This window comes from Numenius arquata, chromosome 14 (assembly GCF_964106895.1).
Source record: "Numenius arquata chromosome 14, bNumArq3.hap1.1, whole genome shotgun sequence".
NCBI lineage: Eukaryota > Metazoa > Chordata > Aves > Charadriiformes > Scolopacidae > Numenius > Numenius arquata.
The window spans coordinates 17,426,772-17,451,846 of NC_133589.1; the positions used below are offsets into that span (position 1 = coordinate 17,426,772).

The 25,075-nt window shown below is 51.1% G+C and overlaps 1 protein-coding gene across 1 annotated transcript; it reads left to right on the forward strand.

Moving 5' to 3' along the window:
• The first annotated feature begins 247 nt into the window (after positions 1-247).
• On the forward strand, positions 248-23,729 carry UBN1 (ubinuclein 1). The gene is made up of 18 exons (XM_074158300.1): positions 248-325; positions 877-1,312; positions 2,947-3,033; positions 3,969-4,064; positions 4,773-4,907; positions 5,520-5,623; positions 6,612-7,050; positions 9,355-9,425; positions 11,487-11,616; positions 11,845-11,963; positions 12,458-12,586; positions 13,505-13,648; positions 16,639-16,689; positions 17,831-17,873; positions 18,208-19,458; positions 20,510-20,762; positions 21,118-21,207; positions 23,677-23,729. Exons 2-18 carry the CDS (start codon positions 1,073-1,075, stop codon positions 23,727-23,729), a joined length of 3,435 nt encoding a protein of 1,144 aa, XP_074014401.1. The 5' UTR covers positions 248-325; positions 877-1,072.
• The last annotated feature ends 1,346 nt before the right edge of the window (positions 23,730-25,075 follow it).

Here is a 25,075-nt window from a genome sequence, read left to right on the forward strand (position 1 = left end):
CGCCTTAACACCGGCGGAGCCTCCGCCGTTCTCCCGAGGGGCGGCCCGGCCGCCGCCATCTTGCTCCCTCCTCCCGCCGCCGCGCGGGGCCTGCCGGGAGGGGGCGGTACCGGCAGCGAGGATAGGTCCGCCCTCGTCACGTGGGTGGGGCCGGCCGTCAGGACGCCGTTCCTCCGAGGCGTGACCGCGGTGGCGGCCGCCGATTGGGCGCGGGGCGCGCGGCTTCAGCGCGAGGGCAGCGCCCCCGGCACGTGACGCGGGAGCGGGGCTCGGAGTCGGCCCGGGAGTCAGTCGGCGGCGGTGGCCGCGTCCCGCCGTCGTGGCGGTGAGTGTGGGGGGGCCGGCCCGACCCCCGCCGGCCCCGCCGCCGCCGCCCCGGTCCGTCCGGCGGCCTCCCGCGGCACCAGGGCCCCGTTTCCCCCTCAGCCCCGCGGCCCGGTCTCCCCTCAGCGCGGCCGGCCCCGGTTCTTTCAGCCCCGCGGCCCGCTCCCCCTGAGCCCCACCGGCTCCGTCTCTTCTCAGCACCAGGGCCCCGCTTCCCCCCTCAGCCCGCCGGTCCCTCCGGCGGCACAGCCAGCCCCCGGCCTCCCCTCGGCCCCGTCAGCTCCCCCCCCCCCCCCCCCCCGCGGGTGCCGGGGACAGGGTGGTTCCCCCGGGGACAGGGGTGTCTGGGCCTCCTGCGGCGGGGGGGCTGCAGACAGCAGGTCTGGTGGGGCTGGTTGGGTTCCTCAACGGCCGTGTTTCCTTCAGGGGTTAGGAACGGTGTGTGGTGAAGATGGAGCCCTGGGGGTGGGCGGAAGTGAAAGCAAGGGGTGTGTGCCAAGGTTGGAGGGAATTCTAGTTTGAGGATTGACTTCTTTCTTTCTTTCTCTTTAGCGATCGCTCGCAGCAAGCGATAGCATCACAAGTATTTATCGTTTCCCGAGAAAACTTCAGAGTCAAATGACTCCTTCCGCTGCCAATGTCTTCGGTTCTCCTTAACTGGTGAAATCCGTATCTGTACGTCTGGGGCAGACCTTTTCTGATGCAATGGGAACTGTGCCATGAGGACTGGTAAGACTTGGCCATCGCCATGACCGAGCCCCACAGGGTGTCGTTCACCACTCTCCACGGCCCACTGAGCAGCAGCTTCTTGAAGAGGACTCGGAAAGACGATGGAGAGCAGCCCCAGGACCCTGAACCAGCTGCCACAGCCGTTCGAATCACGCTCACTCTCTTCGAGCCAGATCACAAACGTTGTCCGGAATTTTTCTACCCAGATCTTCTAAAGAGCTGTCGAGGGAAAGTAAAAGGTGGTTCTTCAGGAGACAAGGTGAGTGTGTTCTCGTGGCCTGTGGGGAACCTGTGTTGTATCTGAAGATTTCAAAGGCTGTTTCAGTATTGCTGTCTTGAGGCTGTTTTGAGAGTTGTCTGTTTGTTTGCGGTGAGGTGCCGAGAGATGGAAGGGAGGTGGTCAGGCCTTGTCCGGAATTTCACGTCTGGAGGGCGTGAGAGAGAGTGTGGGACGTAATCCTTGTTTCGTTCTGAATTACTCAATCTAAAGGGATTTCTGGTCCCTGGCTTGCTAGCAGCTGTGAGCAGCTCTTTTCCAAAGAGCTGCAAAAGGAGGGATGCTTCTATGATAGGTGACTGCATCTTTTTGGAGACCCTGCTGTACTGCAAGGGACTGTTTCCACCTTAGCGCTTGGCATCGCTGCCTGTGAGCTGGACGTGGTGTTTCCAGGCATTGCTGGACAATTGTGTCCTCCCGTTGAAAGTCATTTCTCAGGGTACAGTGACACTCAAACTTGTGTAGCATCTAAACTTTGTCTTATGGGTGTTTTTCTATGGAAAGAGAGTTGATTGGATTCTCCTCATTTTTCTTGAGTTTACCAGTCAGTTGGTGGTTCATGCTGCCTTTTTATTTTGATTTTTTTGAGAGTTGTGAGAAGCAGTGACAGGTACAGAACTAGCTGAGAGAGCACCCGAAGCCTGGATACAATCTCAGAATTACAGAGTAGTTTGGGTTGGAAGGGACCTTAAAGCCCATCCGGTGCCATCCCCTGCCCTGGGCAGGGACACCTCCCACCACACCAGGTTGCTCCAAGCCCCCTCCAACCTGGCCTTGAACCCCTCCAGGGATGGGGCAGCCACAGCTTCTCTGGGCAACCTGGGCCAGGCTCTCACCACCCTCACAGCAAAGAAGTTCTTCCCCACATCTCATCTCAATCTCCCCTCTTTCAGTGTCAAACCCTTCCCCCTCCTCCTAGGGCTCCCCTCCCTGATCCAGAGTCCCTCCCCAGCTTTCCTGGAGCCCCTTGAGGGACTGGAAGGGGCTCGAAGGTCTCCCCGGAGCCTTCTCTTCTCCAGGCTGAACCCCCCCAACTCTCTCAGCCTGTCCTCCCAGCAGAGGGGCTCCAGCCCTCCCAGCATCTCCGTGGCCTCCTCTGGCCCCGCTCCAACAGCTCCATGCCCTTCCTGTGCTGAGGACTCCAGAGCTGGAGGCAGCACTGGGGGGTGTCTCCCCAGAGTGGAGCAGAGGGGCAGAATCCCCCCCCTCGCCCTGCTGGCCACGCTGCTGGGGATGCAGCCCAGGGTGTGGGGGTGTTTCTGGGCTGACAGCACATGTTGCAGGACCCTGCGCTTGGCCTGATTGAACCTCGTGAGGTTCACATGGTCCCACTTCTCCAGCCTGTCCAGCTCCCTCTTGATGGCATCCCGTCCCTTAGGCATGTCATCTGCACTGCTCAGTGTGGTGTCGTCCACAAACTTGCTGAGGGTGCCCTCGATCCCCCTCTCTGTGTCACTGATGAAGCTATTAAAGAGTGCTGTGCTGTATGTTGTACTTAAGGTTGATTTCTCTGAACTTCTGGCTGGATGTTCTCATCCTGATGGGTTTAATTCGTGGGGGTTTGGTGGCAGCGTGACACGTTGATTCCGATGCTTTTGTCTCTTTTATTTCGACAGAAGAAAGACCCCGCTGATCCCTTTAATGATGACGAAAAAGAAAGGCATAAAGTGGAGGCACTTGCTAGGAAGTTTGAAGAAAAATACGTATGTTTTTCTTTATGTTATTTATCCCTTAGAATGGATAATGCTTTTCAGCTCAAAACCAGTAGCATTTAATGGTCTTTGACTCTAATTTCCCTGTTCTCCTGCAGTGCTTTATCTTGGCTGGAAGGTGCTGTTTTCTACGGAAGTTGTAGAAAGTTTGCTGTAGTTCATGAAAATAGTTTAAATATGTTTTTAAATCAGATGAGTCTGATTAAAGCGAATTATGTTCTCATTTGTAGTGGCAAATAATGTCCTGTAATTTATTGCCCTGGTTTCAGCTGGGATAGAGTTAATTTTCTTTCTAGTAGCTGCCGTGGTTTGGGTTTAGTGTGAGAAAAATGCTGATATCACGTGTTGGTTCAGTTGTTGCTAAGTGATGTTTACATTAGTTAAGGATTTTTTCAGCTTCCCGTAGAGGCTGAGAGGGAACACAGACGGGAGAAGCTGGTCCAAGGAATATTCTATACCATAGATGACACACTCAGTGTATAAATGGGGGTTGGTTTGGCGGGGACAGGGATCTGTGACCACTGCTTGGGATGGGATGGGATGGGCAACCAGTCACAGGGTGGTGAGAGCCATTTGTGTTGTATCACTTTATTTTGTATATACTATTACCATTATTATTACTATTGTTAGTTTCCTTTTCCGTTATTGTTCTATTAAGCTGTCTTTATCTCGACCCATGAGGTTTTTTTCCTTTCCCTTCCTTTTCTCCCTCTTCTCCCCGTCCTACTGGGGGGACGAGGAGTGAGCGAGCGGCTGCCTGGTCCTAGTTGCTGGCTGGGGTTAAACCATGACACTTATAAAATTTAATTTTCTTAAGCAAAAATTAATTTCTAGGCCTCGTGGCTGTGGCACGATGTAATCTGTTGAGTGTCTCAGTGATGAACTCTGTGCGGTGATGAACACACTCTCAATCTTTTACTGCTCAGGGCGGCAAGAGACGTAGGAAGGACCGTATTCAGGACTTGATTGACATGGGGTATGGATACGACGAGTCTGACTCCTTCATCGATAATTCTGAAGCGGTGAGTGCTGGGGCAGGAGTGAGGGGGGCTGAAGGCAGTGCCTGGGGGGCTGCGCTGGCACCTGGGGAGCAGCAAAAGTGGGTGCGAGCCAGGAGTGTTCCAGGGCCGGGAACAAGAGCTCCTGGAGCTTAGGGCCATGGAGATGCTCCAAGGGCTGGAGCCCCTCTGCTGGGAGGACAGGCTGAGAGAGTTGGGGGGTTCAGCCTGGAGAAGAGAAGGCTCCGGGGAGACCTTAGAGCCCCTTCCAGTCCCTCAAGGGGCTCCAGGAAAGCTGGGGAGGGACTCTGGATCAGGGAGGGGAGCCCTAGGAGGAGGGGGAAGGGTTTGACACTGAAAGAGGGGAGATAGAGATGAGATGTGGGGAAGAACTTCTTTGGTGTGAGGGTGGTGAGAGCCTGGCCCAGGTTGCCCAGAGAAGCTGTGGCTGCCCCATCCCTGGAGGGCTTCAAGGCCAGGTTGGAGGGGGCTTGGAGCAACCTGGTCCGGTGGGAGGTGTCCCTGCCCAGGGCAGGGGGTGGCACTGGATGGTCCATTCCAACCCAAACCGTTCTATGAACCGCCTGGCAGGAGGAGGCTGGTTTGCAGGCGAATCCACAGCCCTGTCTGTTCTTGGGGGAGCACAGGTCCTACGGCATTCACTGGGCAGCTCAGCTGCAGAATATAGTGCGAAAGCTCACGGTGCCAATAGAGTGTTCTCTGTCATTCCAGTACGATGAGCTTGTTCCGGCTTCTCTTACTACAAAGTATGGAGGGTTTTACATCAACTCAGGAACACTGCAATTCCGGCAAGCGTCTGAATCTGAGGATGACTATGTTAAAGAGAAGAAGAAGAAGTGTCCCAAGGTGAGCAAGGCAGCTCTCTCAATTATTTCCTCTGTTAGAGCTCAGAGGGTTTGCTGCAGGGAAGTGTGTTGGCATCAAAGTAGGGAGAGATTTGAGAACTGATGTGGACAGAAAAGGGAAGAGCACTCGTGATCCCATTCTGTCCCCATATTTGATAGTAAAATGAAGCACGTCTGGCGTGGATGAGACTGCTGGGGACTGCCTGGTACCTAGAGGAGAGGTGGCAGCAGCCCCTGGTCACCCTGGAAAGTCACTATCATTATGGCGTTAGAGAATCCAGTGCTCCTCTTTGATGGGAATGTCTGATGGAGACAGTCCCTTTCCATAACACTGGAACAAGGGAGCTGAAAGGGGAAAGATCAGGAGCCCTTGGCATCCCTTCACCTTTACTGATGGATGGTCTCTGGGGTAAAAGCCGGTTGCGCTGTGAAATGCTGCAGATGGGATGTGCCGAACCGTGGTGACGGAGGTCTGGGTTTGGGTTAATGTGTGCAGTGGGGAAGGAGCTGCTCTCCAGTCCTTGGGAGAGGGCCCAAAGTGGCTCTGGGGCTGCAGGGCCAATTCCATCAGCAGGAGACGCTTTGATTCTGACTTGGTTTAAACCCTCTCTAGAAGCGGAAGTTGAAAGATGGAGGTGAAAAACTGAAGAAGAAGAAGAAAGATGATTCTTACGACAAGGAAAAGAAATCCAAAAAATCCAAGTTCCCAAAAGCTGGGTAAGGAGCTTGAGTGCGTGGTGCAAAAAGGCGGCTGGCGCCGAGGAAAGGAGCCCAGCTCCGCAGCAGGAGTGTCCGAGGAGAGAGGGGCAGAGCGAGCTGAAACGTTGGGGTTTCTTGGAGCTCTTGTTGAGGCACTGACAGAGGGAAGATATTGGAGAGGCTGAAGAGAAGGATAACGACCCTTGGGACAAAGCTGGGGGAGGAAGGGTGGGCAGGAAGGGCGTGAAACTCGGAGCTGTATGAGTGTCAAGAAGAGGTTAGAAGGCCATGGGTGGCAATTGTTTGTAGTCATGCCCAAAGTATTTCTTGGGTGAGTGCTCAGGTTTTTTTATAGCCTCTCTCCTTTTGGGCTGTAAACCTGACTGTTTAGTCTTCGTGTTCTGGTCGTCTTTTTCTGTTACTCTGCCCTTGCTTTGGTCTGCCTGGCCTCTCTGCTTCAATGTCTATATCTATTGCTTTTGTGTCTTTTGTTACATTTTCCTCCTCCTATTTTCCTTCTTCCTGTATGTGTTCTTCTGGATTTCCTTTTTCCTGCATGGATCTGCTTTCGGGCAACACGAAACCAGATGCCTGACACGGTACCGTTGGTGTATGATTCCCCTGTAGTGAGGGAGGGAGAGGCCATTTGCTCTCCTGGTTATAAAAGGCAAAAAGTGTCAAGGTGCTGTCACGCGAACTCTCTCATGCTTCGGTGTCTCTGCACTTTGTGCGTTTCCCAGTCTTCCCTGCTGGAATAACGCCCACGCCTAAATAAGAGCGTAGCTTGGTGGAGACAGTTGAAGCTCTGTCATCATTCTGCAGTGAGGAAGGACAGCCGCCTCTTCCTTGAGCTGAACAAGCAGAGGGACCTTAAGTGGTTAAGGGGCTAAGATTTCCCAGGGTGTTGGTGCGTGTGGCTGAAGTGAACTGGAGTGAAGGTATCGTCTTCTCTTCCCCTTTGTCTTATATTCATTTCAGTTTCTTTTCCTCCTCCGTTCTTTTACAGCTTTACGGCATTAAATGCAAGTAAGGAGAAGAAGAAGAAGAAATACTCTGGAGCTCTCAGTGTCAAGGAGATGCTGAAGAAGTTTCAGAAGGAGAAGGATGCTCAGAAGAAAAAAGATGAAGAGCAGAAAGTGGCGACTCCTTCACCAGCAGAAGCCGCAGCCCCACGGGAGGCGGAGGCGATGGCTGACCCTTTGCTCTCGCTCTTTGGCCACGCCAGTGACAATGACCTGCTTCAGGCCGCGACGGCCATGGACTCATTAACGGACCTGGACCTTGAGCGGCTCCTCAGCGAATCCCCGGAAGGGAGTCCCTTTCCTGAGGTGGAGGATGGGAGCGATCCGATGGGGATGGGCTTGGAGCAGGATTTCAAGCAGCCGCCGTCTCTCCCCGAGGGCCTGCCAGCCCCGTTGGAGAAACGCATCAAAGAACTGGCTCAGGTGCGGCAGGTCCTTGGAGGGCAGTGGGATGGTGTGGTTCCTGGAGGGGCAACAGCTCTGCTGGGTTTGTGTGGCTTCCCTCTAGAGAGAGTAGACTCCGGTGGGGGAGTTTTGTGGTGCCAGCTGGAAAGCATTACCTGGTCTACAGCGTGAGAAGGCACAAAAAGCCCTGTAGATGGCCCTGAGGACTTGTTAGAAAGGTTTCCCCATCATACGCAGGCAGGTGCCTTCACTGAAGCATGGGTACGGTTTGGCATCTCCCACATCGGAGCTGCAATTTGGGTTCTTGGCCCGTCTTTAACATCCCACTGTTGGGTACCGTGTAGGAAGTGGACTATGTTAATTTATAGGAGTGTGATCCCAGGTCTTTTCAGCAGTAGCTGCTCCTGCAGCTGGAGTCCTGTAGGACCTGCCCATCTTCTGCCAAATGTTGGGAAGTGTTGGGAAGGGCTGTTGTGGAGAAGGGTTGGGAAAGCGTTGGGTGCTGGTGGGGATCCCTCTCCTGGCCTGCCTTGCTGTGGGGCTCCTCTGGGGCGAGGGCTGTTCCCATCAGTCTGTCCACAAAAGCTGAGGTGTTTTGTTCCTGCCGCTGGTGGTGTTTTTAAACATTGATTTTTAAGTCGTGAGCAGTGCTCTTAGGCCTCTGCGGTGGGGTGTGTTCTCCCTGCTGGGACACATCAACTTAGAGCACCTGTTACTTCAGCATCTCTTAATAACTCCTGTTACTAAAGATAAGCTTCTGTTAAAGATAACTGTCTTCTGCTGAGAAATTTTAAGTGTGTATAGTGATGGTGAGCAGATGGAAGAGCAGGAGGAATTGAAGCAAGTATTGCCGCAGCTGATAAAAGGAATGGGCTCTTCATGCATGTTTCTATTTTCTATTGAGGCTGTTAACAGAAAACCCTGAAACAGCTGTTTCTGAACTCATTCTGAGGTTCATGATATCGAGTTAATCCTTATATTGCTGTAATGTAGTGTAGTGTAATAGCAGACTATCCAGAGATTTTCCTGCTTGGATTTTCCTGCTGCTGGACTCCGTGTGTTAAGAAAAGAAACCAAGGAGGAGAAATAGAAGAATTAACAGATTGAAGCCTCTGGGTCAGTTGGGGTTTTGGGACATGAACTCGTTGTAGGTGGGAATGAAGAGGTGCTTTACCTCTGTCTGGGAGCCAAGTCTCTTCCATCCCAGCAGGTGGGAGCATCTCCTGAGTTAAATGGAGCCTCCAGGCATTTCCTCTTCTTGAACTGCTCTGACTTTAACCCTCTCCTTCCTAAAAGAATTTGCCTGTTGAGGATTCTCTTTAGCATTGAGCTGCCTTTTTTGATATCACCAGCTGTCTATGACCTGCTGCTGACAGAGAGGAATGTACGCCTTTTGGGCATAAATTAATGGCCTCAACCTTGAAGTGTTAAATCAGGGTATTTCCAAATCATGCCCTTCCCTCCTGGGCTCCTTTCCCATGCCAGGAATCACTAAGTTGATGGGGTGCCTTGTGGTAAGACCCAGTTTTGTTTACGTCCCCACTCAGAAGAGACTGAAAGCTCTTGGCAATTTTCTACTATCTCATTCATCTCTTGGAATTATTTTCCCGCTGGACATATTTTTCATGGGTGTGATTTTTTTGGGCAGCGCTGTGTGTGCTGCAGTCATAGCTCAGGAAGCTTCCTGAACAGGAGGTGATTTTTTTGTTTTAGTTTCCATGGTGTTGACTGGAAATAACACCTCCCCTGTGGCTGCTACTCGTTCTCTTGGTTTCTTGGCTTTGTGTCCAGATTGGTCTAAAAAACCCGGGTGATAAGTATCCCTGACCCTTGTTAAACGTGACCAGGATGATCTTTCTGGTTCCAGGGACAAGCTTTATGCTCATACTACTCAATCTAAGAGCTCTAATGTGAAGTTAAAAGTGTCCCTTCTCCCCATGGGAAGAATGCCAAAGAAGCCAGACGCCACCAAGGCATCTCCTTTGCCCCATTAACTGGAGGAATCTTCACTCCAGAGTGGTAACTCCGGTGCATCTGGACTGGTGAATCCAGACTGGGCAGGTCTGTGGGCAGGACGTGGTCTCACCAGTTCAGAAGGCAGGGTTGGAGTTGAACTGAGGAGGTGTAAGAGGAGAGGACGCAATCTCTCTTCTCTCTGTCGATTGTGGCAGCTTTTAGCCCGTTTTTAGGCAGTTGGTGCAGAGTTTGGTGGAATAAAAATGTGCCTTGTTTAATAGTATTTCTGAAGTGGTTTAAAAAACCCCTAGAGGCCTGTCTGTATCCATGAACTGATGATGACTTGTGTTCTTTGCTAATTCCCAGGCCGCCAGAGCTGCAGAGGGAGAAGGCAAACAGAGGTTCTTTACTCAGGATATCAACAACATCATACTGGAGTAAGTGCCACCAGGAGAGAAGGCTGGGAAAGGAGAATATTAGGCAGAGCATTTTTGATAAATTCGGGAGCATGTTTAGCAGGAATCGGAGCGGGGGGGTCCTCATACAGGTCATCCGTGCAGAACATGCCCAGGATAACGAGGTCTCCTAGAAATGGCCTTCAGTTGCAATATGGTGTATAATGGAGGCAGGAGAAGATTGGAAGGGATGTATCCAGGCCCCCTCTTCTCAAGATGATGCCTGATACCTGTGTACTTAAATTTGGCCACTTGACCTGTGATTGTAGCTTGATACAAGAAGAGTAAATCTCTCCCTGTGGGAGATGTCAGGCCTGTTCTTTGCTATTTAAGTTATATGCTACATGGAATATTCTATAGCTGGGATAAAGCTGTTGTCTTCTACTGGTTTTCTTTGCAAACTGGAGGAAGTCCTGCACCTGGGATGTGGCAATCCCAGGCACAAATACAAGTTGGGCGGAGAATGTCTAGAGAGCAGCCCTGAGGAGAAGGACTTGGGGGTGTTGGTGGACGAGAAGCTCAACATGAGCCGGCAATGTGCACTGGCAGCCCAGAAAGCCACCCTCATCCTGGGCTGCATCAAGAGAAGTGTGGCCAGCAGGTCGCGGGAGGTGATTCTACCCCTCTACTCTGCGCTCGTGAGACCCCACCTGGAATACTGTGTCCAGCTTTGGAGTCCTCAACACAGGAAGGACATGGACCTGTTGGAACGGGTCCAGCGGAGGGCCACGAAGATGATCAGAGGGATGGAGCACCTCCCCTGGGAAGACAGGCTGAGAGAGCTGGGGTTGTTCAGCCTGGAGAAGAGAAGGCTCCGGGGAGACCTCATGGCAGCCTTCCAATATCTGAAGGGAGCCTACAGGAGAGATGGGGAGGGAGTCTTTGTCAAGAAATGTAGCAACAGGACAAGGGGTAACGGTTTTAAATTGGCAGAGGGGAGATTTAGATTAGATATTAGGAAGAAATTCTTTGCTGTGAGGGTGGTGAAGCACTGGCCCAGGTTGCCCAGGGAAGTTGTGGATGCCCCATCCCTGGAAGTGTTTAAGGCCAGGCTGGATGGGGCTTTGAGCAACCTGCTCTAGTGGAGGTGTCCCTGCCCATGGCAGGGGGGTTGGAACTCCATGATCTTTAAGGTCCCTTCCACCTCTAACCATTCTATGATTCTATAATTCCATTACTACTCTGTGTTTTCAAGACCCCTAATTAATGAATGCCAGTGTTGCTTCCCGCAGCTGTTGATAATGGCTTCATTCTTCTTCAGGCGCCTGGAGGAGGCTGATGAACGCACACAGCTTTGTGATCATCGCGGTGTAATAATACTGACACAGAGGCTTTAATTTCATGAAGGTTTATCGAGGCACTTGAAGGGAATCACTGAGGGCCAGTTTGGGAGTGTGTTTTCCTCTCGGTTCAAGTGGTGATTGTCACCTTTCAGCATTCCAGTGCCGACTGCACAAACAGTCCTAATCTGTTGTCAAACTCATAACTTTAACCACAGTGAGAAGTGATTTAAATATGTTTGACTTTGCCATAAAATCAAGTAGGGGGTTTTTACACTTCTCATTGACACTGAGAGGTGGCTTAAAAACCTGGTCTCTTAAGTTATATATAACTCCCTAGATGGGTTTGGCAACTCTCTAAACTACTCACTGAAAAGTAAGTTCAAGCCCAAGGGATAAAATATGGTTCTATATTATCCTGCGTTAGATACTGCCATAGTATGTGACGTGAGCAGTGCGTACCTCTCATTTCATTGCCTGATGCTGCTGCACTTCAGCTGCCAGGAAGAACCACAGAATCAACGAGACCGCTGACATCCTTTTATTCCTTTTCCAGATACTCTGAAATTAGATTAAAAGGCGTAGTTTGGGATAAGAGGCTTGAGTCTGATTCTAAAATCTAAAGAATCCTCATGCAGTTTGGTACTTTGTCCCCCTCTGCCTGCTTCCAGCTCCTCAGGTGGCATCAGAGCTGCATTTATGTCCCTTGGAGAACCCCTGGCAGGTCCCTCCTGGTCAACACTGTGTTTGTTTTTTTCCTCAGCATCGAGCTGCAGACGCGGGAGCTGAACAGCCAGATCCGCTCAGGGGTGTACGCCCACCTGGCTGCTTTCTTCCCCTGCAGTAAGGACACTCTGGTGAAGCGAGCCCGCAAGCTTTATCTCTACGAGCAGGTGAGTGACCTTGGCAGCACGGCCCTGTCTCGTCTGCGTGTTCCCCCTGAGCTCCAGAGCTGAGCTGTCGTCCCTGATGTGGTGGTGGCCTCCACTGAGCAGGAGTGGTTCAGGCAACACGTCTGGTGGTTTGGGTTTGGAACTGGCCAGGTCTGGACCTGCCAGACGTGGGTGTCTGGGCTGGCAGAGGCCCCGTGGAAGCTGAGTGTGTTGTGTGCTGTGCTCCAGGGTGGCCGCTTGAAGGAACCGCTGCAGAAGCTGAAGGAAGCCATTGGAAGGGCCATGCCAGAGCAGATGGCCAAGTACCAGGAGGAATGCCAAGCCCACACTCAGGCCAAGTTTGCCAAGTAAGCTTCTCCTTTGCTTGTTGGGCATCTGGAGCTGTTCTCAGCAGGCTCCCTGTCACCTCTGGGCTGCTCTCATGGGGTTTACCACCTAGTTTTGTTCTGTAGCCAAAAATTGCTGGCGGGCATTAATTGGCCTGATTAGGCTGTGTGTGTTCTTTGTGCTCTCTGTGGCGATGCCAACTACAGCAGCATTTGATGAGCCCAGAACTTGGCTGAAGTTTTTCACTTCTGTGTTTGGACATGCCTTTGGGAACGTGAAAGCCTGAGAACAGCCAGGCTGGATTAGTCCCGTGGTCTCTAGTCCACAATATTGGGAGATTTCTTAATCTTGAGCACTTTGCTCAGCTTGCACCCAAAATGAGAGATTCCTCCTTCCCATGCGTGTGTTACCACTCACTCTGGAGACCTCTGAACAGCATTGTTCAAGAGATACTTAATCCTGTCCTTAAATCTCCAGGACAGTAACTTCCACATCATCTCTCTCTCCATTTTAGGATTCTGGAGGAGGAAAAGGACAAAGAGCAGCGAGATCGAGTTTGTTCTGATGATGATGAGGATGAAGAAAAGGGAGGGAAGCGTGTCGCGGGACCGCGGAAGAAATTTCAATGGAATGATGAAATCAGGTTTGCATAATTTAGATACTAAGTGAACCTGTGACCTGCCTTATTCTATGCAGTTGGAAGTGAAGCGTTTCAGTATTTGTATCCTGTTTTCAGAGCAGCGCTGATCGTCTGTAGGAACAGTCAGCTTGGAGGTTTGTGGCACAATGTGCTGTTTGTGGAAGCCACTATTGCATTTTTTTAAATCTCACCTTTATATACATTGCAAAACTGAGCTGATTTCGGGCACGGGCCAACTGTAAGAGAAGGGGTAAGAAGCCTCTGTGCAGAGGGAAAAAGAGAGGGACAGATTTTTGGGAAAAGAAGGAACTCGGTTGAATTGCTGAAATCCTACAGACCAGACTCCTAACGAGACCAGATTCTGGTTGTGAAAACAGTTAAAGGCAGTGGGGGTCACCGGCCCTGGCACCCAGGGTTGTGACAGAGCAGAGCGCGCTGGGTGAAGGGGAGAGGGACAAAGGATAAAATGAGAATCGCTCACGCTGTCGTCTTCATCTGATTCTGTATCAAACTGAGGTGCTGTTCCGTAGATGGCTGACTCATTTAGGACAAAGCTTCACTTCCTGCTTTCTCGTTGCCTCTCGGCACGAAGGGCTGCAGAGGGGTTCAGTTCTGCGGTCGTTAACGAGGCCGGTAATTCTGGCACTGGTTTACTACCTCTGCCGTTTCAGGAGGTTAAAAGGGGAAGGGATAACACAGTTTATCACCCGAGGCGCATCGATGTGCGTGCACACACAGAGTGAGGAACGTCCCTTTCCCTTCCTCTTTCTTGCCGAGGCAGCGCAGGGTCGGTTTATCAGCGAGGCGTTACGCGGAGCCAGGCGTGTCTCGGTGTATTTATCCAGCCCCGGCTAAACAGAGTGACCTCCAACTGGGAAAGTTAATCCACGTAACTGTATTTGAAATCTTCCTGTTCTTCAGGGAGCTGCTTTGCCACTTGGTGAAGATTAAGTTGGATGGTTATGACCTTGACAAGAATAAGGCTCAGTCTCTAGAGGATTATGTGAAGACCTTCCTAGATGGCGAGGTGAAGCCCCTTTGGCCAAAAGGCTGGATGCAGGCCAGGTGAGCAAGCATCAAGTTGTACTCCAGGGATTCCTTGTCCTCAGGGACTTTGGAAGGTCGTAGTCCTGTCCCTGCTCCAAGAATGGCCAGCTTCCAAGTTAGATCAGAGTGCTCAGGGCCTTGTCCTGTGGAGGTTTGGACATCTCCAGGGATGGAGATTACCACGGCATCTCCGGGCCTCTGTTCTGGTGCTTAATTACTCTCCATGAAATCTTTTTCTCCTTATATCCAGTCAGAATTCCCCTTGCTGCACTCAACTGAATATTCCCTCTGTTTGCTTTTTACTGTGCACCTTTGAGAAATGTCTGGCTCCATCTTCTTTGTGGCTCCCAGCCCCGCCCCAATTCTTTAGTTGGTGGAAGGCTCCCATTAGATCCCTCCTTGGTCTTCTCATTTTCCAGGTTGGGCAAACCCAGTTCCCTTCGCCTTTCCTTGTATTTGTGTCCCTGTTCCTTGGCCATCTTGGTGGCTCTGGACCGTCTCCAGTTTGTCCACATCTCTCTTGTATTATGGGGACCCCGAAGCTAGATGCTGTGTCCACATGTGACCTCACAAGTGCTAAACAGAGGGGAATAAGCCCTGGAACTGCTGGCTGTGCTCTTGCTGATACCTACCAGGATATACATAGCTCTCAGCAGTACCCCCTTGCTGCAGTTGCTCATGTTCAACTTGTTCACCAGGACCCCTGGGTCCTTTTCTGCGAGGCCCCTTGGCCCCCAGCCTGTGTTGCTGCGTGAGGTTATTCCATCCCAGCTGCAGGACTTTGCAGTTTCTCTTTGCTGAACTTCACAAGGTTTGTGTTGGCTCCTTTCTCCAGCCTGTCTGGGTCCCTGTGAATGGCAGCCCTGCCCTCCAACCTATTCTCCCCTCTCCCTCCGTGTTCCTCGCACCCTCAAACTTACTAAGGGCGCAGTCAGTGCTGTTGCTCAGTCTGTAAAGTAGTCTTGGCCCCCGTGTTGACCGCTGATGGATGCCGCTGGCAGTGACAAGTTACAGGGTAGAACTGGGGTTGGGGGGGAACTGACTGGTTTCTTGAATCTGTATTACAAAGGATCACTTTAATCTGTCTCACGAAGGATATATTTTTCAGACACTTTGGGAGGTCTTCCCTAGAGTATTCCCCAAAGAAAGCAAAGCAGAAAGTTTTAGGGGCTTTGGGCTTGCACTAGACATGTCAGAGAGCAGAGCAGGTAGGAATTTGATGTGGTTTTCTTTACCCTATGTGGTGTCTTCACTGCTGTTCCCTGCTCTTTCACGTCCTCTGTCATCCACGCCATTGAGCTGGCTGTTGCAGGGAGCCGTACAAACTGCAGAGGGTCATTCTGCTGGGCCTGTCATCACCCTGCTTTGTTTTGTTCAATAGCTGTAAAGAAAGGACACAACTGTACAGTCTCACTGCTGGGATCTCTTTCTCTTTGCGTTTAAAGAGCTGGGCGGCGCTGGTGTCTTCTCTCTGCTGAATTTGCTTTTTGGGTTTCCTAGGGGATAAAGGAAGAAGTAGGTGCTAGTTTTTAAGAGCAGTAAGGGTGAGTGGCATGTTACAGGTCCCTTTGGAAAAGCCCATGGCAGTTGCACGTGCCCGTGAGGTACAGTAACGAGTGTGGATGTAGTGTGGTGTTTTCGTGTACGGAAGCTGAATGATGCCATTAAGAGGTGGACGCAGATTCCTCCTTAGTTAATGAAGATATTACCAGCTTGAGGGTCTTGGTTTGCCAAGTTTTAAAAACTCTTTTCTTTGGATAAAAGGAAATTAAGATCTTCTCCCCCTAGCTTGTAGCTGAAACTGTTCTTAGGCATAAAGATTTTCACCCAAGATTCAGTGTGGGAGGGGCTTCCAGTGAAGTTAACTACGGAATGACTGAATAAAAGCGGTTGTCCTGGTTCCTTTCCAATGGCTGAAGGACAATGGTTTCTCCTGCTGGGACTTGATGGAGTTGGACTTGATGATCCTTATGGGTCCCTTCCGACTTGAGATATTCTGTGATTCTGGCTTTGTGGTTTCAAGACGGAGGGTAGACTGACAGCCACACAGAAGGGGAGGGATTGGCGACACTAGGAGAACTGGCAACAATTCCATGGGCAAGTCAGCTTGATTCACTGACATTGTGATCACCGAAGGTCATCTTTAAGAGGAACTTGAAGGTGGACAGAGCAGCAACGTTGAGTATGAGTTCAGAGAGACCCTCCCATGATTCTGTTTTCTCAGCACTAAAAGGCGATTAACAGAGTATAAGGTTATTTTAACATTGCTTTTTAAAAGAAAAAGGATGACAAAAGGCTTTGTCAGGCAGTTGAGAGCAGACAGGGAGCATATTCCATGTGCTGGTACCATGAAGCTGTATTTATAAGTTTCTCACCCCGATATCTAAGCAGGCAGCTGAGTGGCAACTGGTTTAAGTGCAATAGCATTTGTGTGAGATTCTGGTGTACGTAGCCTCAGTCATAAAGAGTTTTGGTTGAAGCTCTATTTATTGGTTGTGGTTTGTCAGTTGTTCCAGAAACGGTTGTGCTGATTTAAGAAGTCACCTCAGCTGTTTGTTGGGGACGTAAAGGCATGAGGGACACGCCGCGTGCGAAGGCTTCTCATCCATATTGCTGTGTGGAGGCAGGGGAAGGTAACCTTTCTCTCTTGAAGTTGGTGAAGAGCTCTTGGATGGTCTGTGACAGCAGTAACGCCCAGCTCGAGGGATTGTAGTGCCTCTCCGGTCACCTGTCAGCTTTTTAAACTGACAGAGCTTTTTCCTTAGTTACTGTCCATCAACTGCCTTAATGGCCTTTCCAGCGCCTACAAGCGTAGCTCCCCCAGAGAGGGAATTGTGTGGGGGAATTCAGCAGGATTTTCTTGGAAAAGGGGTGAATATTTGTTTGCTCTCTGTGGTTTGAATTTCACCGAGTCCCCCGCTGTACTGTGCAGCTCTGTCTCCAGTGATCCCAGCTGCTCTACTGGGTCTTGCTGGATATCACTTCTCATTGCTCTCTTCCCTTCGTAGGACACTGTTTAAGGAGAGCAGGCGTGTACACGGACACCTCACATCAGTCCTGTGAGTATCGCGCAGCATTCCTTTGGAGTGATAACTGGTGAACTCCGTTCCCTGGGGCCTGGGTGGACCGTGCAGGAGCTCCTGAGCTTGCTTGGCTCCCGGCAGATAGTTTGGCGCTGCTTCGTTTGGGGAGGCTTAGGGAGAAGCAGTTGTGTTGTGTGTGACATCTCCCCGTGACAGCCTTCCTGAGCTGCTTCAGCCTTCCAGTGAGCTCAAAGAACTTCTCCAGGTTGCCTCCTGGCCTTGTTCAACAGACTGGAGTCTGCGGACTGGGAGGTAGATGAAGGTAAAATGGAGCATAATGCCAACAAGGTGGTTATTGCTGCCTCTTCAGTGGGTCCTTACTGGGTTCTGGATTCCCTCTTTCTCGTTGCTGGGTTAAAGGAGGGGTACAGTGAGCTCAGGCTAGTGAAGATGGCTCGTGGGTGGCAGACCAAGAGAGCCATCGGAATCCAGCTGGGCAGGTGCTTTAAGGCCAAAGGGTCTCATGGATCTTGCTGGCAGTCTATAATAGAGGATGACAGGGACTTAAGCTGAGGTCTGTTTGACAGACGGTCCTGTTCTTGGCACTGGATGAGCGAGGGGAAGTGTGAGAAAGAGGATGAAATAGACTGTAGAGTCATCCTTCCCTCAGCCGTACCGTTCCGGCAGCTCAGGGATGTCTTGTACCAGAGATTGCATCTGACCAGACCAAATCATCTATTTGCCGTGAATTGGGCAGATGCTTTTGCATCCTTGACTTCTTCTGGGAAAAGAAATGTGTAACTTTTCTGCAAAACACTCTCGGTATCAGTTTCTCTCTGGGTATTGCTGTAGTTAGGTCAGTGGTGGGTTCCTGTAGCAGCTCCTGGCCCTGCAGCTGGCGCAGGACGTGTCTGTTTGGTGCTTCCACCGCTCTGCAACCGTTTCAGGACTCTGCTCCCTAATTCATTCCCCTGTGCGGGAGTCGGGGCTTCCTAGAGCAGCAACCGAATGTCATGCGGTTTTGAATCCTAGCAACCTGAGATCCTGCCTCTGTTCCCTCGGTTCTTTGCAAAAGCCTCAGTGGATCGTCATTAACAGGGCCCAAGTGTGCTCCCTAATTGGATGCTTCTCTGCGGGCATTCAGTGAGCCGTGTTTCTTTTGTCTCCCTCAAAACAGGGCGAAGAAGAAAGTTATAGCTCCTACTAAGGTGAAAGTGAAGGTGAGTTCTTTGTTTTTTGGTTCTCGTGGTTGATGTACACCAAGAGTCAAGTTTTTAAATCCTATATTTGAGCCTCGTATCTATATATTAGTTATGAGGAAGTTGTACTGTGGAATAGCTGTAGTCAGTTTTGGGCTTGAAAAAGCAACTGGAACAGCAGCTAAAATTGATGGCAGCAGCAGCTGGGAGGGAGGTGGGGGTTTGGCAGGCAGAGAACATGCCTATTCTGCCTTTTATCCCCAAATCGGGAACCTTGCCTTCCCTTTCCAGCAGTAAACGCTGCTTCTGTTCTGACTCTGCCTTCTCCTGTGACTTTTTTTTTTTTTTGTTCCAGGAATCTTCCTGCAAGCCAGATAAAAAGGTGTCGGTTTCTGTTCCTTCGATGCACTCAAGCAGCACCTTAGCTCTGTCTTCGGAGCCCCAGGGAGGAGCTCTGGGCATCAGCGCTCAAACCAGAGAGCTCTTATCCCTTGGGACATCCCAAGGAGCCAGCAGCACCGGCGCTCCCGCTACCTTCATGGATGACTCCTTGGATGAGGACTTAATTCATAACCCCACTTCCTCCCTCGAAGCCGTCTCGAAGGAACTGGCTGTGCTGAACAGCAGAGCGGGAGGGAGCCCTGACTTTACTCTTCCCGGAGCTCCAAAAGCTCCACCAGAGAAGATTCCAACTCTCGCATCCTCAGAGGAGAAGAGGACATTTCCAAAGTCCAACCCTTCCCCTACATCATCCTCTGGTTCCCTTCAGTCTCCTCTAAATTTCCTGGCTGAGCAGGCCCTGGCGTTGGGCCAATCTTCTCAAGACAAAAAGACAGAGAACTCTAATTACAAAGAGCTCTCCTGCCAAGCCTCCCCCAGCAAAATCCTTCCTGATGCGCACCAGGCTAAACAGAAACACCACGGCCTGGTCCGGCCAAGCCACGGGCCTCAGACCTCCACCCCAGCCCCGGCTTCTCAGCAGGTGAAGGTCTTTCACTCAGGCAGCCAGCTACAGAAAACTTTCTCCTCCCCGGCTCCCTTCGTCAAACTGCAGAATCCCAAGTCCTCCTCCTCCTCCTCCTCCTCCTCCTCCCCACTGCCCCAGCGCTCCCTCCTCCAGCAGGTCAAGTCATCAACCAAAGCTCAGAGCTTCCATTCCTCTGCCTCACCAGGCAGCACCCAAAACTCTGGCAGCTCCCACAAGAGCCCAGGCTCATCCTCATCATCTCTCAGCTACACAGGAAAACACTCAAGTGGCTCTAGCTCTTCAGGACAATCTTATAAATCACCCTTCGTTTCTGGTTCCCTCTCCAAGCACGGGGCTTCTTCCAGCAGCTCCTCATCTGGAGCTTCTGCAAACCAGGGCTGCTCCTCTGGGACCTTGCTGCCCGCTGTGCAGACCCCTTCCTCGGGCCAGGCGTCCAGCCGCCCCTCCTCAAGCTCCTCGGTGAAGAAGACACCCGTTTCACAGAAGTTGACTCTGGTGGCACCTCCCGGAGGTTCAAACGGAGATTCTAGCGGGGGCACTCAAGGGGTGGCCAAACTGCTGACCTCCTCCCTAAAGCCAGCTGTTGTTAGCAGCACCGCATCTTCTACCTCTGTGCCGGTAAGCAGGGCTGTGCTGGCCTGCCCCAGGGGCAGGGGAACGCGTGGCACTGCGTCGGGCCATCCCCTGACTTGTTCACACCTGCCCTAAAGTGGTGACTTCTAAAGAATTTCCTGAAATTCTGGAATAACAGTCTGGATCTTGGCCGCTTAGGCTTGGAAGTCCTGGCCTTTGCCACGGGCTTGCGCTCCAGAATTCCAGCTTTCATTTTCAGCTCAAAATAACAACGAAGCAAAACGCTATTTGTTGGGACATAACGTCTCCTGAAGGACTCCTGGGTTACCCATACACGCCTGTATTATTCACCCATTGTGTTTAATGGTATAAGGGCCTTAATTTTCATCTATAGGAAAAAAGTAATTGTTCCTAACGCTGCTGTATTAATTTGTTGTTGGCTGCTCATCCCTGCCTTCTTTTGTGGCGTGTGGAAAGAGCCGGGCAATTAAATGAGTATATTTAAATGAGCCTGAAAGACATGAACTGCTTCAGCCCCTGTGTTACTGAGACAGAGAGCTGAAAAACTGAATTTCACTGAATTTCACTGAATTTTTTTAGAGTTGGAAGGGACCGTATAGATCATCTAGTCCAACTCCCCTGCTGAAGCAGGATTGCTTAGAGAATGCTACTCAGGACTGCGTTCCCTGGTGGTGTCTCTCTCCAAGGGAGAGATCTCAGATACCGTTCTTGTGCGCAGGGGTGCATCAGACCTCGGTCCCCTGAGTTGTCAGCAGTGAAACGCTGGTAGAAGTGAGTAGGAAGCATCCTCCCTGGAACTCACAGGCAAGGAATAAGCTGTTCCTCTGCCTGATGGAGGCACGGTTCCAGAGTGAAATCCGGTACGGTCACATTTAGAAGAACATAGCATCCAGCAGCAGGATTGCCAGAGTCCTGGGAGCCTCCAGATGGCCTCAGGAGTTGGCAGGCCTTGGGCCCTGGCTGGGAGGGTGGTTCTTGCAGGGGGGAATTCTTGAGCGCTCTGCGTTTTGCAGTTCTGAATGATGCTCTGCCTTGGTTTTCCTACTCCTGACCGACCTTTCCTGTTGCTTTTCAGAAAGGAACTAGTGGAGCTGTGCTGCTAACAAGTTCTTCCTCCTTAAGTGTCCTGGCTCCTTCCTACAAGTCCAGCAATCCAAAGCTGCCAGCGGCCCTGAGCTCCACCCCGTTAGGTATTATCTCTCCTATTCATTCCTTCCCTCTTCATGTCATCTCCTTCAGTTCCGACTCCTCCCCAAAAGCAGGAGTATCAAAGGATGCAATAGTTACGGGACCTGCTCCAGGAACTTTCCACCATGGCCTTGGCCACAGTGAGTATCCTCCTGCTCACGCACACGTGTGTTGCTTGTGCTGTCAGATAACAAAGCTGCCAATGCTCTGCTGTGTTAACCCATCGCAGACCAAACCATCTCTCTTGCTGCTGCTTCGTGCTGTAGTTCCTGCATTTATATCTCCAGCAGTTGCATTTGGAGGACCTTGGGCACATCCCTATAGCTAGCCCAGAAGTCCCCGTAGTTGGAAGCTGAGCTACAGGCTCACTGCTGCAGCTCCTCTGCTCGTTTCTGTCTTCAATGTGTATTTGGTTTTTGGTTTGGTTTGGTTTGTTTTTTTTTTTTTTTCTTTTTTTTCCTCCCCCCCTCTCCTTTTCTTTGTTTTTCTCTCTAGGTCTTCTGGCTGGCTTGCACTCCAGCCCCCACCATGCAGCGCCACTCCCACATTCTGCCCTGTCCACTCATTTACCGCAAAGTTTGCCAGGTAACTTGTCGTGTTCGTCTCCTGCCTCATCCCGTATCTCGGCAGATAATTCCTCTCGGGGTGAAAGCAAAGAGCTTGTCTGTGTTTTCCGACTGGTGCGGCCATCGCTAAAGCCTGTGGCCTCTCTGAGGTCCAAGACGTAGCCCTCTGTGTCCTCTCCCGTTCAGTTTAGCCAGGGCAAAGTTGCCCGTTTCTGGAATGAGGAGCCCTCGGTGCTTATGGTGAGCTCCTGGAGGTGCTCGGCTTTGCTGCTGGCGTCGTGGGGAAGAATTATCCTGCCGGGATTAAAGCTGTGCGTGTTTATGTGCAGTCTTCCAGGACTTCCCAGGAATTCCAGCTCTCTGGAGTTTCCTTACTGGTGTCTGACCCATATAAAATGCGTCAGACCAGAACGTCTTGTGTCTGTACCCTGAGCTGGTTGCCCTCATCTCCTCTGCGACCAGTTTGTAGGGTAAATGGAGACTGTTTAACTTGGTGTTGACGACGGGATGGTTTTGCGGTTAAGCCAGTTCCTATCCCAGTTTGGTCCCTGCAGAAGCAATGCATAAAAGAAGAGATTTCCAAAAAACACCTTCTCTGCTCGTAAATGCAGCCCTGCCTGGTGGGCTGGGAGCGTGTGTAAATATGGTAGCGCCGTGGAGGGAGCAGAGAAGGAAGGGGGATCCGTGCAGCGTTCTGGAAATGGAAATGCAGGGCCAGCAGCTCAGGCTTCTCTGCTTCAGGGAGCTCCTTATCCCATCGGAAATTGCTGTTTTCCGCTTTCTTTAGCGCGTCAGTGCCGTTCGGTGCCACTCTCTTAGTACCCACTCCTGTTGTGATTGTCTTACTGGGCAACAAGAGCCTGATTTAGGAGAGGATGTGCCAGCCTGATGTTGTGGTGCTGAGGCTGTTAGATGTGTGGATAAACCACTGGAGTTCTCGTGGCCTCCCCTAGCAGCTGGGGGGTAGAATGCCCTTGAGTGCAGTGCTGCTTTGCTGACGAAAGAAGAGGGAAAATTCAAGGAATTTGTTGTCTTTGCTTCTTTTGCTGAAGTTTGTCTGAGGCGGGTTGTTACGCCACCCCAATGGGGCAGAGCAGAAGAAGGAGGTACCAGTGGCCACCGCTGGTGTGACAGACCCTTCCTCTTTGTAAATTCAATTAATGGAGAGTGAGACGATTGATTTCGGTTTCAACATGGGTCGCGAAATGGATTCTGTGTCACAGAGGAGTTCTCCGTCCTGTTATTTGAGGGGATTTAGAGCGGGTTACTTCACTCTTGCTTGTAGGGCTTATAACAAAAGAATGTTTGGATGGAGTGCTGCTCTTCAGCAGGACGTAGCGCCAGAAGCTGGGAGCAGACGAGAGGTGACAAGGAATAAGTGAAGACAAACCCACCAGCTTCAGCAGGGACCCGCTTCCTCGCTTGGTGCTTTCCCGTAAAGATGGGAGATCGAGCCTGGGAATGTCACCAATTGTGGTGTTTTGTAGAAGAAGACAGTAGTTATTTAAGTGCCCACCATAATCTTAATATGTACTGAGTTGTTTTGGGGCGTAACCTGGGGCTGGCTGTACGAGCAGGTGGGGCTGCAGCGGCGTTGTTGGACGCTGGTGCCTTGGGAGGTGGCTACAAACGCACGGAGACGTCGATGCCTGAAGTAAAAGTACTTATACCCGCATTCCCCCAAAAAAAGCATCCGAGCAGGGCTCACCCGGTGCTTTGCCCCCGTGTTGTCCCCGCTGCGCTGGCTGGTGGCGGTGCCCACGTTTCTTTCTCACCGCTCGCTTGAGAAACGCCACGGGCTGGGACTCGGCTCTTGCATGGAATGACCTGTCCTTGTCCTGGAGAAGACGCTGTTGCTACGTGCTGCTCGGTGCTGCTGCTGCTTAACTGCGCATCCCAGTACGCCCATTTCTTCATCATAACCTGATGGTAGTTCTAATTGCTCCTGGAAAACTTCTGCTTCCTTAAGCTTCCGTTTCTTTTTCTCTCTTCAGTGCGTTTTCTCTTTTCCCTCCATGTTTGTTCCTTTCTCTTACATCAGTGGTTAGATCCCTGTGGTTCCTGTCACCATCAGCGGGCACCTAGCGCCTTCCTTACCGTGGCAAAGGTGTATAATGGTGTCATTTCAAACCACCTGTAGATGCAAGGCAGCAAGTACCATGTGTTTCTAGTTTCCCGGGGCGGGGGGGGACATGGTAGGGTGGCTTTTAGAGAAGAGCACGGGCTACCTAGTCAACGAGCAACCTGTATCTACACCGTGGTGGTTTGCTGGGAGGCCACAGGAGACCCTCAGTACTTCCCCCTGAGCCTTACTCAGGTGCTGAGGCACAACTGGGCTGCTCCCAGTTTTGAGATGTCTCCAAACACGTCCTCTAACCCCCTGATTCCTTGGTGCTGGAAGGGAAAAGTAGGTTTTTCTGTGCAGGGTGACTCTGGCCGCCCCAGCTGATGCCGAACCCCCTCCCCACTTGGTTTTATTCTCTTTCAGATGCTTCTCAGCTTCACGGCAAAGGGTCCAACGCACAGCAGCGCAAGTTGTGACGTCTGCGAGGAGGGGAGCTAGAGCACACATAGGATAAACCCAAGAGGAACAGGTCATAAACTTTGGATACTGGCTGTGTCTTTTTTTTTTTTTTTTATTGTGGTTTTTTTTTTTTTTTTTTTTTTTGCCCTCACGACAACTGGAGAGACTGAATTGCGATGAGGAACTCATTGGTGCGTTTGCTCAGCGGCTTTCGGAGCGAAGCCCCCACGCAAAGGGCCACCTTGAGCCATGCCCTAATGAGAGGAGTGTTTTTGTAGCACTGTTTTATCGCTGCTGCCCTTCCCGCGTTCCCCGGCACTGGCAGGAGCTAGAACTCCCAGGGAGACGCGGGTGCCGTGGCTTTCTCCCAGTGGATTCCTACCACCTGCGTCTGCATCTGCCAAGAACCTCCAAGTCCAGTCACCTCCTCGGGCCCCCAGTGGAGGGTATGAAAGGTGCTTCTTTCTCCTGCTTTGGATTTACTTGGATAATTCTAGCACTGCCAGTGCTTTCTTGAAGACGTTTGACTGACTTTTCCATTGTACTATAAAACTGTGCTACAGTTAATTGGAGGACTTAACATTTCCTGTGTGGCGAATCTAACGAACCACCTGATGTTCCCCTCTGGAGGAGAAGGAAGACTCTCTAAAGAGACATTTTTAGATGCAGTCATTGACTTTGAGAATTCGACTTCTTTTTGGGTTTTGGATTTTTTTTTTTCTTCCCGCTCAGTTTTATCCTCATTACCATCGAACGCATTGGATTGAACGGGACGCTTCTCGGCATGTCACGTGTATAGGAAGACATAATTCCAGTGCCTTTTACGGTGGAGCAAGAATGGACCTAGTGACACACATTTCAACCCTATTTTGTGTGCTCCTCAACCCTTTTTTAATCATTCTGTATTTAAAATGTATTCTGGTTTATTTAATAGAGCTTTTTATGGTTGCACATCAAAAAAAAAAAAAAAAAGAAAAGAAAAAAAAGCTGCACTGTCTGGACTTCGATGGTGTCTTGGTGACTGTGAACGCAGTCCCCAACCCAGCAAGAGCACCAGTTCTTATCCGAGTTTGTGCAAGCGGGTTCCAGACCCTCCCCTAAAGCCATTCTTTCCTAGGGTCGACAGTTGGCATCTCTTTGGTGGGCAGAGGGAAAGATCTAGATTAACCGAGGTCACGGCTAGGCAAAAAGAATTCCAGAGAATACCGTTGCTCTCCTCGAGGATTTCTGCACTAGGATCATGTGCTTGTCACAGCTGCAGGAATGGGGACCGTCTGCAATTTGGGGGGGGGTGTGTGTGTGTCTTTTTCTTTTCAATTTTTTAATGCTCAAGACCTAAATCCTTCTCCTTTTGATCTGTGTG